Consider the following 16,930-nt stretch of genomic DNA (forward strand, 5'->3'; position numbering starts at 1 on the left):
TAGCATCTCTTTGGGGTGATATCTCCTTCATTCTCTTTATGACAATAGCTTAAATTTGTCTTTTTCATTATCCACCAATTTCACAATCTGGCCTTCTTCTTCTTTTTGTCTTCTGTTGTCTATTCAAGAGTGTGGTGTATAGCTAAACAGTTTGTACAGTTCTCTTCATGTCTCAAGCTGAAGCACATTCTCTTTCTGATGATCTTTCTTTCCCTGCCTCTCTATTTTTCTCATTCCCTCTCATCTCCTTCTGCAGTACTTGGGTTTCAGAAAGACTGAGGCTTAGCCTCAGCTCCACCTTGTTTCCTTTTGTGGATCTCACTGTTATGTCTCACTGTTTGGAAGAAGTGGGCAGATCACACTTTCTTCCCACAGCTCTGACAGCCTGTAGTGTTTGGTACCAAGTATTTGGCTCTAACAGCACTGATTTTGAATACACCTTCCCATGTCCCACTAGCCAAACTGCAGATGCAAAACCACTCCAGAACTCTTCCTATCTTCCCCAAAGTTTCACAAAATTACAAGCCCTTTCCCTCAGTGAAGTCACTGCCCAAGGAAGGAGCCTGGGCCCTGGGCCTAATTTACCCAGCCTTACCTACAACACCCACACGAATGTGGCCACGCACGTCCCCCAGGCGACAGTAGTTCCCCAGGACCCTCATGAGATTTTCAGCTCCAAAGCAGGCCCTGCTTTTCAACAGTGACTCAGAGGCCTGGTCTACTGGAACTTTACACCGAGTCTGAAAATGAGGAAGATTACAAAAATGTGCATCAAGTCAGAGCTAAAATTAGAGACCAAATTCCCAGTCTGCAGTGGAATATTCAGAAGCACCCTGGGATTGCTAAGCTTGGCTGCTTAGCACACCGACTCCTTCCCAGCTCCTCTTGGTTTCCAGCTGCAGTTGTCTGTATGTCTGCAACTTCCTCTGGCCCTGCTTCTAACTCAACATGCATGGCTGTTGACTCCCACAGCAGAGGCATGAAGACATCCTAGCTTGAGGCAAAACAGGTTTCATTTCTATTTCTCTCACTCACAAGCCAATGAGGAAAAGTCTATCTTCTTTCCTGGAGCCTTAGTGTCTCATATGCACAAAAGGGAAGCCTGACCTCACTTCACTGCCTGTGCTGAAAGGGTGCTGGGCCCAAAGCTGATCCTCCCTTGACCCCTCACACAAGACAATGCCATCCCAACTTCCCTATTTCTAGTTGATAGAAAACAGGGAGCCACCAAATTGTAAGTGATACGTATATTTTCAAGAGTGTAGAAAAAGAGGCTCTTTTCACATACCCATCAATCAACCCAAGTGGGAGGAGGATTAACTGGCACAACTATCATAAAGAATACCTTGTCAGCATCTAAGAAAATATCAAGGGCTGGAGAGATGGCTCAGTGGTTAAGAGCACTGACTGCTCTTCCAGAGGTCCTGAGTTCAAATCCCAACTACTACATGGTGGCTCACAACCATCTGTAATGGGATCTGATGTCCTCTTCTGGTATGTCTGAAGACAGCTACAGTGTACTTATATATAAGAAAGAGAAAGGGGGCAGGGAGATATCAAAAGCATAACTCCAATATATGACCCAGCTATTGGCCAGTTGTTAGCCCACGTTAACACTTGTCCATATCCCAAGGAGATACATGCAACTGGATTAATAAAAACACTGTTTAAATAATAATGAAAATTGAAAAGTAGGGTCTCCATGGTAGAATGTCAGAGCAAAATGCTCTGAGCTCCATTCCCAACACTGTAAAAAAGAATAGTGCAAAACTGAAAAGCTTGGGCCCCGGTATCCAATTTATCTCCCCAAGTAACCAATTTATCTCTCCCAAAACAACCAGTGCTATTATAATACCTTAATATTTTACAAGTACTTCTATATTTATTTCAATGGGACGTACCATGCCTTGTTTGGAGTTTTGGTTTGTTTTGTGTTTGTTTTTTAAAACATTGTTTCTCTGTGTAGTCCTAACTATCCTGGAACTTGCTCTGTAGACCAGACTAGCCTCAAACTCAAACTCAGAGATCCACCTGCCTCAGCTTCCAGATTGTTGGGATTAAAGACATGAGCCACCACCACCTGGCTTGGTGGATTTTTTTTTAAGATTTACTTATTTATTAAAATTGTGACTGGGGCATACACCTTTAATCCCAGCAACTCAGGATTCAGAAAAGAAAGATCTTTAACTTGCCTGGTCCAGCAAGTTCCAAGACAGCCAAGACTACACAAGGAAACCCTGCCTCAGAAAAACAAAAGAGAAAAGATTTATTTATTTTTATGCGTATGAGCATTTTGTGTGTATGCATGCCTGTGTGTCACATGCAGGTCTATTATCTGGAGAGGTCAAAAGAACTGGAACTGGAGTTACAGGTGGTTGTGAGCGCCATGTTGATGCTGGGTACTGAACCTGCTTTCTCCAGAAGAACAGAAAGAACTCTTAACCACAGAACCATCATCTCTCCAAACTCCTATGCTTTGTTTTAAATAGGAAAAAAATGGATATTTTTTTGAAGAGTTAAGAAGTAGTTAACTCTATTTTCCAGATCTTTTATAGACAGCATACATTATTACATGTTCACAGGTGGCAAAGGCATGCTTTCTGAAAGACAATAATACAGCAAGAAGTTGAAATAAAAATTAACAAGTCACCCACTAGAGAAAATACCTCAAACTTGGAAGCTCAATCCAAATCTTAACACCTATAACCATGGCCCCGAACCACAATGAAAGAGGCTAGATACCCTAACTCAAAGCTTACCAAGTTTTTGACCTGATGATGCTGGGTGCTGGCCTTAAAAGCCACAGTTGGTAGTTCATTGCGAAGGTATTCCAGCCACTTTTCCACAATCTCCTTGGGAACCAGGTCTTGGAAAAATAGAAGCAGGCACAACTTGTAAGATCATTACTTTGATGGCTTCCCCCAAGCCACACACCCATGTCTAGGTCCACCTCCTTAACCCTTCCCTGTCTTACTCAACCCTTCCAAAACCTACCTATCTTATTCAAGACCAAGACCAGCTTCTTGTTGCCTTCTGCCCTAAGGACAGTCTCCTCCATCTGGAAACAGCGACAGCCCAATGGGTCTCTGGCATCTAGGACTTCCAGAATCACATCAGAATACTCTACCACCTGCAGGACAGAGAATACAGGGGAAGAATGTTAAGAACAGACAGGCTCCCAGTCTCCATTTCAGTTAGAAAAAAAAAGAAAGAAAGAAGAAATGGAAATAAACTGGAGTCCTCACCAAAGGGCTTTAAGAAATGGATACTTGTTACAAAGCTCAAGCATATAATCCCAGCATTTGATGAAGCAGGAGGATTGCAAGGAGTTCACGGACACATTGGATCTAGTGAGTTCTAGGTTAGCCTAGGCTAAAGAATATGATCTTATCTAAAAAGAAAACAAAGAAAAAAGAAAAATGGATCCTCCTACCTTCCGGAATTCCTTGTAATATGCCTTCCTTGTGGCCTCATCATCCAACTGAGGAAACATATTTAATTCCTGCAAAACTTCTTCCTGAAAAAGAAAAAAATAAAGAAAATAGCCTAGGGGAACCAGGGACAAGTAGGGAGGGAGAAGAAGTGAAGATAAGGAAGGAAGGAGGATAAAGCAGAACCAACAAAGCTTTTGAAAACCATAGGATACAGGCGAGTCCCAGACCACCTAAAAGTAGCACTAACCGGGCCAACCCGATGGCTCAGGCACTAAACGCACTTGCTGTGAAGTCTGATGATCTGAGTTCAATCCCTAGAACCACGGTGGAAAGATAGAACTGACTCCATGTGAGCACCAGGCACAAGCCTGCTTGGTCACAATGGGGTTAGTTGGGAAACAAGAACAAAGTGTGAAAAAAGAATGCATGAGGCACACCGGGCCAGGAAAGAAATCCTTTACTGCAAATCATTGAGGGCACGGGAGCTGCAAGTACATATTGTGTTTGTAAGACAACAAATGCCAGAAGAGACCCACAAAGGTGAGATACTCCTTTGTCTCTCAGTCCTCCTTCCCATTCTCTCCTGCCACACCTGCTAGCCATACCTTTCCTGCTCCTTGTCCCACTGCCACTCCACCTTTAGGCTCAAACTTGGGAGAGGCATTCTCCACATCTGTGGGCACATCTGTTGCAAACAGCCCCCTCCCTCTTCTCTTACCTCTCTCCCAATTGTTTTCCTTCTCTGCACTCACCCCTTTCCTCTCTCAACCTTATACCCTTTCTTTCTCTCTTTTTCTCTTCCTCAAGAAGTGTCACAAGCAAAACAGCAAATCCACTCCAATCCCAGCCAGCTATAAAAGCTGCTTTCTTACCTTTTGTTCAAACTCCTGCTGACGCTTCAGGACATCCTGACAATAGCTCTCCATGGTCCTGTGTCTTTGCCTCTCTTGCTCCCGGGCAATCTGCTGCTTCTCCCTCATCTCCTCGACCTACCAAACAAGCACACACTGTGACTAGATCTGAGTAGGTCTGTAGGACATAGGAAGGAAGAAGTGGGGATAGAGGGAAATGGACAGAGAAGAGAGCAAAAATACCTGAGAAAAATGTAGAAACTAAGGGAAGAAGAGTGGCAGAGAAAAATTAAAAGAACAGGGTATAGGTCACACAACTCTAAATCCAGCAACTTGAGAGGTTGAGGCAGAAGAAGTGATATTATTAGATCAAGGGCAGCCAGGACCACACAGTGAACTCTAGGCTACCAGGCAACCAGAGTACATAGCAAGACCTTATATCATTCAAGCAAGTCTAAAATTTTAAAGGGGGCTGGGCTAGCAGGGTGGCTCCATGGGTAGAAAGGCCTGCCATTCAAGTCTGACAATCTTTAAGTTCAATCCCCTGGAATCTATACTGGAGAGAACCAACTGCCATAGAATGTTCTCTAACCTCTATATGTGGACCATGGCATGTTCAAGCTTGCATTTGCCCCCTCCAACCACCACCTCCACCAAAAAAAAAAAGAAAAACAGTATATTTTTTAAAAATTACTAAAAGTCAGAGGGGAAACCAGAAAAGGGGATAACGTTTGAAATGTAAATAAAATATCCAATAATTTTTTTTTAATTTTAGAAAATTACTAAAAGTGCAGAGTGATGGTAGTGTGCACCTTTAGTTCCTGCACTCAGGAAGCAGAGGCAAGTGGACCTCTCTGAGCTCAAGACCAGATGAGTGATTTGCATGACTGCCAGGGCTGTTATACCAAAAAAAAAAACTGTCTCGAAAAAATAATTATTAAAAATTAAAAATAATAAAAGAACAAAAACTAAAAAGAGTACCTGGGAACCTGGGAAGCAGAGAGATGCAGTCTACGAGGAAAACACTTAAGTCGAAATAAGGACAAGGTCATAGGATGAACCAGGCAGAAAGAGGGAGCTGCCACACTAGCACATACCTGTAGCCATAGCTACTCAAGGTTTGAGGTAGAAGGATTTCACACGCCTAAACATTCAAAACCAGCTTGATCTACAAAGCCAGATCCTGCCTCAACAAAGGAAACAAGAAAAAAAGCAGCAAAAGGCTACAAAAGGCTAGTTACAGAGGAAGGAGCCATCCAGACACACGGAAGAGTGGGAAACGACAAAGACAAACAGAGAGTGCTCTAGGAAAGCATGGTAGTGAACGTGACACAGGAGGTGAAGGGGAAAGGCCAGCAGCAGAGGTTTTAGTGGGCTACTGGGCACATAAGGCAAACAGCAATGAACTGGGACGGCAGAACAGGATGAGCAAATGAGAAAATTAAAGCCTCACTCTCACCACCCTAACCACAAAGAGCATCCAGAACCCCTGCCCTTCTGCCCAATACTATGCAGATCTGAGATTCAAACCAGGCCATCACTCCACAAAGACAAAAGGCTCACCCTTTTCTTCTTTAATTCGGCCTCCCGACTGGCATGGTCATTGCCATGAACAATCTGGGGAGCAGATGATGGTCTGGAGGTTACTTTCTTCCCATTCTGCCTTGTGGGCTGGTTGCCAAGCAAGAAAAGAAAAATTAAACACACTTAATGAATCCATGGAAACCACCTCCCACCCAGAGGAGCAGGGAAGATAGCCTGGATGAGGGTGGAAATCTGCTTGTCTGGCTAGGGTGAGGCCCTTCTCTGCTAACCAGGCAGGAAGGGAGAGGAAAGTGGTAGGGACAGGGGCAGCCAGGAAGGTTTCTCAAGACCAAAGAGAAACCTTTCTTGACAAACAGCTCCCGAAATGAGGTCTTGGGAGCAACAAGCCCTGAGAACTGGTCAAAAAATACAAATTTTGGGGCTGACGGTGTTTGGCTCAGTGGTAGAATACTTGCCCAGTATGCTCCTGGCCCAGTATGACTTAATACCAACCTTACAAAAGTACACAGGGATGGTACATGTACATCCCTTACATGTAAACCAAACACAAAGCAATATATGGCTTTGGGGAAAAAAAAACTTTGGATTTTCAGGTAACTCTCCTACAGCCATATGGAGTGGGAGAAAAGGCCAGCTCTGTTCATCCCTATGAGGAGTCAACCTAATAATACACACAATTCACCTAAAGGTAAGACCCACTTACCTTCTTACAGCCTTTAGAACCTTTACCTGGTTTTTTGTTTTCTGCAAAAAAAAGAGAAAAAGAGAATTGCCATCACCCCCCCCCACCCACCCACCCAATGTCTGTTAATGCTTTAATTAGAAAGCCAGGCCAACTAGAAAATTTGGAAGCCTCAGATGCCATGTCTGTCTAGATCCAGCATATGACAGAGAGCTGCAGATGACAAAGACCGTCAGTGTCAAGAGGAAGTAACTAGGAAAAATACTCAGAGATTATCTCAGTGTAAACTACAGAAATTCTTAATGAAATTCTCTTGTGTGACCTGAATGTGTGTTTGTCACTACCTCTACTCAGAGATTATCTCAGTGTAAACTACAGAAATTCTTAATGAAATTCTCTTGTGTGACCTGAATGTGTGTTTGTCACTACCTCTCCTCACCACGCCAAGTCCTGCTTAGGACAACTGTGAAATATGCCTTTGGGTGTGTCTCCAGAGAAATTGAAACATAGGTAGAAATATCATCCCATGGACTAGAGTCCCAGACTGAATCAGAGGAGAAAGACAAAAGGCGGTTGAGCACCAGCATTCATCTGTCTCTACTTCCTAACCATAGTTTTCCCTCCATGACTTCTCACAGAAACAATACAAAAAGATAGACAACATTAAAAACATATACTTGATAGAACAACTCAGAAAAGAATAGTGAATGGATGTAACCTACTGTGTGATAAAAATGCTACAGACACTATTTAGTTGCTATCAATAAGAAATTTACTTATTTTTTTAATCCAAATGCTGGAATTGTCTAGAAAAATTTAACAGGTTTATTTATAATTGTCTGTCTTTTGTATTGTTTCTGTACATTTGCTATTAAAATACATTAAACTGGGCTGGAGAGATGTCTCAGCAGTTAATAGCACCAATTGCTCTTCCCAAGGTCCTAAGTTCAAATCCCAGCAACCACATGGTGGCTCACAACCATCTGTAATGAGATGTGATGCCTTCTGGTGTGTCTGAAGATAGCTACAGTGTACTTATATATAATAAATAAATCTTAAAAAATACATTAAACTATTTTTTTTAAAGCTAGGTGGTGGTGTATGTCTTTAATCCCAGCACTCAGAAGGAAGAGGCAGGTGGATCTCTGTAAATTTAAGGCCAGCCTGGTCTACAGAGCAAGATCCAGGACACCCAAAACTATTACACAGAAAAACTGCTTCAGAAAACAGAAAAGAATGAAAGCAGGCTGAGCAAGCCATTAGGAACAAGCCAGTAAACAGCACTCTTTCATGGCCTCTACTTAGGTTTTTGCCTCCAGGTTCCTGCCTTGAATTCCTGGTCTGACTTCTTTCAAAGATGGACTGTGTAATTAGGACATGTAAGCTGAAATAAAGTCTTTCTTCCAACACTGCTTTTTGGTAACGGTGTTTTATCACAGCAATAAAAACTCAAGAGAGCAGGGTCTTCGAATGTGTTCAGTAATAGATTAAATGCTCAGCATACATTGACCTGGGCTCTATCCCCAGGAGTGCCAAAATAAGAAAAAGTTTACCAACAAAAAATCCATCCTAGCATACCTGACAAAATATCTGAATTCAGTGAATAAAGAGAGAAGTTTTAGGCTGGGAACAATGGTACATGCCTTTAATCCCAGCACTCAGTAAGCAGAGGCTGGCTGAAGTCTACAGATGGTTCTCCGAGTACAAGGCCAGCCAGGCTTACACAGGGAGTTCCAGGACAACCAGGGCTACACGGAGAACCCTGTCTCAAAAAGAAAATAAAAGAAAGCCAGGCAGTGATGGTACATGCCTTTAATCCCAGCAGCAGGTGGATCTCCAAGTTCTGAGGCCACCCTGCTCTACAGAGTAAGTTCCAAGGCTGTCAGGGCTACACAGAGAAACCCTATTTTAAAAACCAAACAAAAAAAAAAAAAAAGAAAAGAAAAGGGGGGAGGGAAGGAGAAGAGACAGAAAAAGTTTACAAGTGTCCAAATCAAAGTTCCCAATTAAAAAAAAAAAGCAGACTCTGAATAGTTAACAGCAAGGACGCTATGGTTGGGATACCTCTTTCTAAAACACTTCTCACCAGAAGTCCATCAGATTTTGATTTTTCTAGTTTTCAATGTTAATATATAAACAATCAGATATCAAAGGGAAGAGCTGGGGGTACAATTCAATTGATACAACACTTGCACAAAGCCCTGGGTGAAGTGGAAACTTAAGGGCTCTTTAGAAAGTCAGTTGTGTTAGATGGTGTTCTATTGGTCAGATCTAGTCTTTCTAAGTTTGGTTGGCAGCCATGTTTTTTTTCCGTTCCCTGGAGATACAGAAGCATAACCACATCCCATCTTAGTGCTATTGCTGGTTTCCATTCGAATGTCAGCACATCCTTATAGTATATACTGACTGGCCTAGTTCCTCAGTTTATTTGATATCCCAACGTCTCTCAGCTGCTGCTGTTCATTTTTTACCAACATTAAGAAATTTGAGAGGTAACACCTGGGTTCTTTACTTAACACCACACAAAACAACATGGTGGTACACATCTCAGGAGGTGTAGGCAGGAGAACTAGAAACTTATAGTAACTCCTTGGCTGTATAGAGAGTTCAAGGCCAGTCTGAGTTACTTAAAACATTGTCTCAGAGAGAGAGAGAGAGAGAGAGAGAGATAAAGAGAGATGTCTTGGGAGTAGAGAGCTAACTTAAACTATGAAATTCATTTATGTTCCATATATATACCTTAAACCAAGACTCAAGGTAATTTTCAATAATTCTGTATTCGTGACAAAATTTCACAATGTAAACCTGTGACATCATATGGGCACACAAAACATTTCAAGGTTAAATCATTAAATTAGGAAGTTTAGTAAGTCCTGAGGAAAGGGACTAATTATGTTCCAACCAAACTTCTCTCTCTGATCACTTTTCTGTAAAAATATTTCCTTCCTTGCAAAACTACTGCCAAAAAATAAAAATTAGGAACTATGGAAGAAATGTATTCAACATGTTCAAGGTCCAATAGAAGGTGGAGTAGGAAGAAGAGGAAGGAGAGTAAGAATAGGAGATAAAACACAAAATCAAGTCTTGGGGCTGGAGAGGTGGCTCAGTGGTTAAGAGCACCGACTGCTCTTCCAGAGGTCCTGAGTTCAATTCCCAGCAACCACATAGTGGCTCACAATGATCTGTAATGGGATCAGATACCCTCTTCTGGTGTGTCTGAAGACAGCTACAGTGTACTCACATAAAATAAATATTTTTTTAAAAGAGAACCTGCTCCACAAAGATGTCCTCTGACTTCAATCCCCTCCCCCCCCAATAAAATGTCTTAAAAAAATAAGTGTGAATAAAGGCTGCAAAGTAAACAAACAAAATAGGGTTAAACGGGAAATTGATAAATTGTGATTGACTGGTGATGTGGTGAGAACTGTAACTTAAAACCTAGGAAGAAAACCTAGGGGACTATTTAAGAACTTCAACAAACTCCAAGAATCAACAGATGGGCACCAGAAAAAAAAATCAACCTTAAAAGGTCTTCTACAAGTCTCACTCTGAGCTGGTACGAATAAAAGAGCTATTATTTAACTCTGGTAACATGTCTGTTATCGCTTTAGCAAAAAGTAAGGAGTCAGAGGAAACAATAAATATATAATGAGATGGTGGAAATCTGACCGGAATATTAGTTGCCATAGCAACAAAGTATCATTATGTATAGCCCGGGCTGGTATTAAACTTGAACAATCTTCCTGCCTCAGCCTCCCAAATGCTGGGAACACAGGTTATGAGCCAGCAAACCCAGCAATGTACCTGCTTGAAAAAAAACAACAAAATAGACCTCAAGTCTTTACTTCCAAAGTACTTTGTTGCAACAAAAAAGTGATAGCTAAAATGAACAAGGTCTCAGTATTTTTACTCAACAACCTCCACATCCCTGACTTCCTTGACAAAGGAGCTCTAGCACTCATAGAGGCAAGGAATGAGAGAAAAGACATCACTCAAAGGAAAGTGTTGGCTTCAAAGAAGAAGAAAAAGAGTGGGAGGACAAAAAGGGGAAAGCGAATAGAGTCAGTCACCACTCAGCACTCAGGATCCTCTGGTCACACTGGCTTTACTACGGTTTCTTATGGAAAACAACCACTACTATGTAGTCGGAAGATCGGCTTCTAATTCTGCCTCAACACCTACCTAGATATGTGATTTTGAAAAACTGTTTTTGTTTTAGAGAGGTCAGTCTTACTATGTTGTCCAGATGAATCTGAAACTCTTGCTCAAGCAATCCTCCTGCCTCAGTCTCCCCAGTAGCTGGAGATAGAAGTATACACCATCACATACATATATGACTGAATTTTTTTTTAATTCCTGAGACCCATTGCCTGCATCTACTAATATCTGGGCCTGAAATCATCAACAGTCATATCAGTATCTAACACAGGTTTGCCCTTTATTTATCTCTCATCTTCCATATTCTCCCCACCCAAATGTCCCTGTATACCCACAGATGCACTGACTTCATCTGCCCCTTCCCTCCTCTTCCCTGACTTACCTTGATGTCCTCTGGAACTCCTATATAGAGGCAATCAGCACTCTTGCTCCTCAGAACTGGCCAACCTCCCACCCTTGGTCTTGGCTCTCCCAGCAACAAAGGTTTACTTGTAGGATTTTTTCAAAGGATAGATGTTCTTTCTGGAACATTAATCCTGAACCCAGAAGGATGGGAGGTGTCTTCCAAGACTTACCATTGTCAGACTGCAACTATATCTCCCCCTCTTCTTAAAAAAGAAAAAAGTACAATAAAATCCCTGCTGCTCTTCTGGGGTCCCTATCATTCTGCTGAGTCTGTCACTGAAGAGTCACTTTTCCACATTTACTGAAGTTTGTGGCTCACAGCTTTGTTTTTCAACAAAGTTCAATCACCACCCACTTGGAAGTCACCAGGTGGCCCTTCCAATAACCTGGTTTCCCACTTCCTTGGTATCCTCACCTTAAAGATCTCCACTAACCATACTGCTCCTCCTAGCCCTTCTAATACACCAACCCCAATCCCAACCCCAACCTTTACCCTTACCTTACCCACACCCTACCCTAAACCAGACCCAACTTCAATTCCAACACCAACACATACACCTACCACTTCCCCTACAACTATCCCTAAATCTACATTTAAATACTTACTGCCACCTGTATGCCTAACTCCAGCCTAACCCCTACCCCTTCCCCACTATTAACCTTACATTTACACTTACCTTTACTCCTTAACTTACCCTTACCTCATACCATTAACCATATCCCTACCACTTTCCTTACTACAACACCAATTCTAAACACAAAACTATCCCGTAACATCCCCTTACACTTACTCTAACCTCACACTAACAGTAACCCTCTCCTTTTCCCTAACCCTAATGCTAACCTTACCTAACTCTAATCCTTATCTTCACAATTACTCTTACCCTTATACTGACCCCTTACCTTATTCAACCATTGCCCAACCATCCATTCATGACTAAAGGGGGCACCGTGTACAGTTTCCTGAACTTCTGAAAGTAGTCTCAGACACCTCTCTCCCATCTTCAAGTTTGTGTCCAGTCTCCTAGATACTCAAGCCTTGTATTCATTCTTTATTCATCCAGCGCCTCCTTTTTCTCTGTTGCCCCACCAGGATACCTTTACTAGTGCTTATTAATCAACTGGTCAGCAAGCAGGCTGCCTCCATATTATAAACCTCTGCTACCAACACTTGCAATTATGAGTTTGGGATTTTTTTTTTTTTATACACTGTCTCACTTTTTATCCCAGGCTTACCTGGAACCTACAGCAATTCTGATTCAGCATCTCAAATGCAGAAATTACAGGTGTTAACTTCCACATCCAGCTAATAATTTGCTTTTCTATTTTGCATCTGAATGTGGATATGATGCATGTGCTGCACAAGTATGCTTGCATGTTCGGGGCATATATGCTTGCAAGTAGGTATAGAGGTACATATGTGTGTATGTGGAGGCCCAAAGTTCATATCACTTGTCTTCATCAGTTCCTTCCCACTTTATTGAAACAGTGCCTCTCAGTTGAACCCAGAACTAACTGATCTGGCTAGCATTACTGAGCCAGCTTACCCTCCAGACTGCTACCACTGCCTCTGAGGGATAACAAGAGGCTACCATGCCTTCCCAGCTTTTATGTGGGCCCAGGGATTTGAACTCTAGTCCTCCTGCTCACACAGAAGGCACTTTATCCACTAAGCTGGATCCTCAGCCCATTTTTTTTCTTTTTTGAGAATTATTTCAATATTCGATTCAGGTTGGCCTAAAACTTGCAGAAAATGTACCTAAATAGTCTTTAAAACTCCCCCCAGCAGGGTATAGTGGCTCATGCCTGTAATCTCAGCCCTTGGGAGACAGAAGTAGGAAAATTGCTGCAAGTTCTGAAGGCTGAAAGAACAGCAGTTCATCCACCGGGTATGATTTAGCCTGATTTAGTTAAGAAATGTCTAACATTCAGAAATCAGGCAATGTGGTGGCAGCATCTTTGAGGGAGCTAAATTCCAAGAAGCAAGTGTCTGGATGTTGGCAGAGTGTTTTGAAACAAATTCTTACTATATACTCTAAGCTGGCTGCAATTCCCTATGTAGTTAAGACTTCAACTTGTAACTTCTGTCTTCTGAGTGCTAGGATTATAAGTATGCATCAGCATGCCCAGTGAAATTGGAGAAAAATATACATATATATACAAATGCATATGCATATATTTGTATTTTTGAGACAAGGTTTCTCTGTACAGTCCTAGATGTTCTGGAATTCACTCTGTATACCAGGCTGGCCTTGAACTCAGAGATTCACCTGGCTCTGCCTCCAGATTGTTGGGATTAAAAGTGTGTACCACAGAAGGACGACAAGTTCAAAGCTAGCACAGGCTACCTGGAAAGACCCTCTGTCAAAACAACTGAAATCAACAGAACAGCCAGGGTCACACACTGAAACTCTGTCTTGGGAGCAAAAAAGAGTTCAAGACCAACCTCAGCTACACAGCAAGTTTAAGGCCAACCTCCCATAAATAAATAAACAAACAAATAAGACAGCAAAGTTGTGATAAATACTATGACTATTAAATGTATAGGATTTGGAGGAATAGAAGAAACTCACTGTGTCTAATCTTCATCATGATGATCAGAAAAGCTTGAAAAGAGAGATGTTCAAATATGCCCGCTTCTCCCTGCTGGAACAGAAGCAGGAATTTGAAGATAGTCCCAGGAACCACAATTCTTCTTTAAGCCCCCAAAAGAACAAAATCAAATGTCACAGAAATGATCAGAAAGCCCTAAACAATTGGAAAATTAGAACAATGGGCTAGTCTGGATCTACACCCTGATATAGCTTAGCAGATGCAAGGAAAGGAGTATTTCATCAATGGGAGAGAACTAGAACAGTACATTTCTTCCTGGATGGAGTCCACACCTCCAATACAATTAAATGAGTACTTGTAGTATCATATCCCAGGTTTAAAAAACTAGTACTAAACATCTCTACACTGGGAAAAGCAGATGACATGCTTCTTCATAAAGTGGAGTCATAGTGCAATTTTTTGAAGGGAGTTTCTTCATGTCATTTACCCTTAGAGACAGGGAAGGAAACAAATCCCAGAAGTCAACCCTGGAGAAATAGGTTCTCAGAATTCTTAATTATATGGCTGCATAGATTGAAGTCAATGCTAAATGTTAGGAGGTGGATATCTCACCTACATATGTGGCTTGCACCCTGGCAAGAGAAGGAAGAATTTGCCATTCTTAATTGTTAGGAAGGTGGAGCCTAGGTCTCTTTACTCATGTCAATGAGGGGCAAGGTTGCTATGCTTATTTCCATGAGGAGGTAATATAAAGTGCACAGGTTTGAACGAGTAGGGTCCACATACTTTTGCCTGATGGAAGCTATTCTGCATCCTTCCATAGGTGGAAGACTGGAATGGTTTATGTACACTTCATGTGTGGTGAAGTCAACAGAACATTAGTATTGAAGGGAATAAGGCCTCTGGCTCTCTATAAGAGTAAGGAATGGGAAGGCATAATGCCATGCAATTATAAATTCAAAGAATTGGCTCCTCCTTTGGGAAGTGTGCAACTATCATTTTACCTTAGGTTCTTCTCACCTATATGCCCAGCAGTTGTGATGCATAATTTTAATTCCAGCACTCAGGAAGCAAAAGCTGGCAGATCTCAATGAGTTCGAGGCCAGCCTAGTCTACAGAGTTCCAGGACTACACCACACACACACACACACACACACACACACACACACACACACACACATACACACACACACACAAAACTGTCTCAAAAAGCAAAACAAAACCAAGAAACAACAACAAAAGCAAAAATTAAGAGGCTGGAGAGATGTCTCAGTGGTTAAGAACACTGGCTGCTCTTCCAGAGGTCCTGAGTTCAATTCCCAGCAACCACATGGCTATAGCCAGTCATCTATAATGAGATTTGATGTCCTCTTCTGTCACAAAGGTGGACATGTAAATAAATAAAGCATTCATATACATAAAATACATTTTTAAAAGGAGAGAAAATCTGAGCTCCTATCTACAGATAAGGAGAGATTTGGAATACTCTGCACTGTAAGATGATCAGCTTTCTGGGTTAAATAGGAGGAGGGTCATCTGCATCTCTTCTGCTCAGATGCACCTCTCTTGATCAATCTGGTGATTATAAATCATTGGGGGGTCTGTCTCTACATCAAAAGTAAAGAAAATAATCCTAAGTTGCTCTACCCTGAGGTCTCCTTGAGAGGCATAACATTCTCTTAATTGACTAAAGTCTGTTCCCATGTGCTGTAATCCAGTTTAGGTGGGCCTTTACTAAGCCAGAAAAGCAGCAATTCTTTATGGGGTAGATATGGTGTCTAATTTTCCACAATGAAGAATCTCCAGTGCATGGGGAGGGGTAAATATGTAGTTGCCCATAAGTCTCTGTCTCTGATAATTTTGAGTGCTGATATTCAGGCTGATGGTGTCGACTGGTTACTCTACAAGAAGGGTAAACATGGGAAGGGCAGGTCTCTATGTCAGGAGCTCTCTTCCTCTAAATATTGCACATTTCTGAGATCCCCTATAGCAGTATGGGGATAGATAAGCCCCGTTGAAGACCTTTACCTTAATAAGACAGAAGTCGGCCTGCTCAGCCTTGTTTTGGAAAATTATTTTCTTATAAAGCTGGAAAGATATCGTCCACCATTTGATGGGTTGACAGCTGTCTCTGTTACGCAGTGAAAATATAAATGTAATAGATATTCTCACACTTGGAAAAGGGCGTTTGTCTACATGGGAGAAATATCCTGGAAAGTGGAAAGCAACCGACATTTTGTCTAACACGCATGGTCTGAGCCTCTATATATATCCTGGATGCACTTTTAGAGCCTCTGAGGCCGCCAGAATGCAGTTCAGAGCATCGCCACACGTGGAGCTATCTATCTCCCTCTTCCAGGCCCTTCTACATCACGAGAGCCAGTTTTTTATCTCTCTAGTCCAGGATGGCGAGCATCTCTGGTTTCACCTTTTTAAAAACAACCCTCACTACACAGCTGGCCTGGTGAGCACTCACCACGGGGGGGAAAAAAGAGTTGTCTCTTACCTACACTTCCGGCAGGGACCTCAGAGAGCAGCTAGAAGCACAATGTCGCCGGTCGAAGAGTGCGCAGCTAGGCTCCGCCCAGACTTCCGGATTCCCTGTCCAGCTCTTTGCGCCGCCTGATTTGCGTAATACGCAAGGGCGGAGTTTCGAGTAATTGCTGCGCCGCGCAGTACCGCCCCGCTCCCACGCTGTCCCCGCCTCTTGGCTACCCGCGGGTTAAAGAAATAGTGAAGAGGGGGGCGGGAGCCTGGCAATGGGGAGGTTGGTGTGTGTTTGTGTGTGTGTGTGTGTGTGTGTGTGTGTGTATGTGTGTTTGTGTATACTCATGTGGCCACAAAAACTATTTGTAAGACAAACTCTTTTGTGTGGCCTTCTGGATAGGGTTAAAGATGTATCTTCTCTAGTCTCAGTCACCAAAGAAATCACTGGCGGCATTAGATGAGGGTAGGGGGCAATGGTTTGTCCTGGAAGATGGCAGATGGCGACAGAAGGGTGCGAGAAAATGGCCGCCGGGATCACGTGTTTGTTTGGCTGCGTATTTCCCACCTGAAGTGAATTAGCTGTTTTCATCAGCCTTCCAGTCTCACAGGGCCCTAATGGCATAGCAAAAGCTCATCCGTAGCAGGAACTGAAACTCTCTGTGATTGTCACTCACCGGTTTATCCTCTTCTCCCTCTTGTGTGATGCCTGTGTCTGCAGAAAATAAACCCTCTAAAGCGAGGGTAGATAAGGATGTCTTTTAAAATCATTTCAAGAAACTACTGACTTGTCTGGGAAGTGAGATAACCCTCCGAAA

General features: G+C 42.4%; 1 protein-coding gene across 2 annotated transcripts in view; it reads right to left on the minus strand.

Annotated features, from left to right (window-relative positions):
* The window catches only part of GNL3L (G protein nucleolar 3 like), a 28,980-nt gene extending 12,776 nt beyond the window's left edge, over window positions 1–16,204 (minus strand). Inside the window, exons 1-9 of one of the 2 annotated variants that reach the window (XM_080910464.1) lie at window positions 16,135–16,204; window positions 13,649–13,721; window positions 6,534–6,574; window positions 5,849–5,956; window positions 4,307–4,423; window positions 3,434–3,517; window positions 2,995–3,130; window positions 2,760–2,866; window positions 596–740 (exon numbers count right to left, since the gene is read on the minus strand). In XM_080910464.1, the coding sequence (XP_080766590.1) occupies window positions 596–740; window positions 2,760–2,866; window positions 2,995–3,130; window positions 3,434–3,517; window positions 4,307–4,423; window positions 5,849–5,956; window positions 6,534–6,574; window positions 13,649–13,667 (757 nt within the window). In that variant the 5' untranslated portion in view covers window positions 13,668–13,721; window positions 16,135–16,204. The remainder of the gene's footprint in view (window positions 1–595; window positions 741–2,759; window positions 2,867–2,994; window positions 3,131–3,433; window positions 3,518–4,306; window positions 4,424–5,848; window positions 5,957–6,533; window positions 6,575–13,648; window positions 13,722–16,134) is intronic. The other variant, XM_080910465.1, reaches the window with a different exon arrangement.
* Window positions 16,205–16,930: the final 726 nt, after the last annotated feature.

This window comes from Micromys minutus, assembly GCF_963924665.1.
Source record: "Micromys minutus genome assembly, chromosome: X".
Taxonomy (NCBI): Eukaryota; Metazoa; Chordata; class Mammalia; order Rodentia; family Muridae; genus Micromys; species Micromys minutus.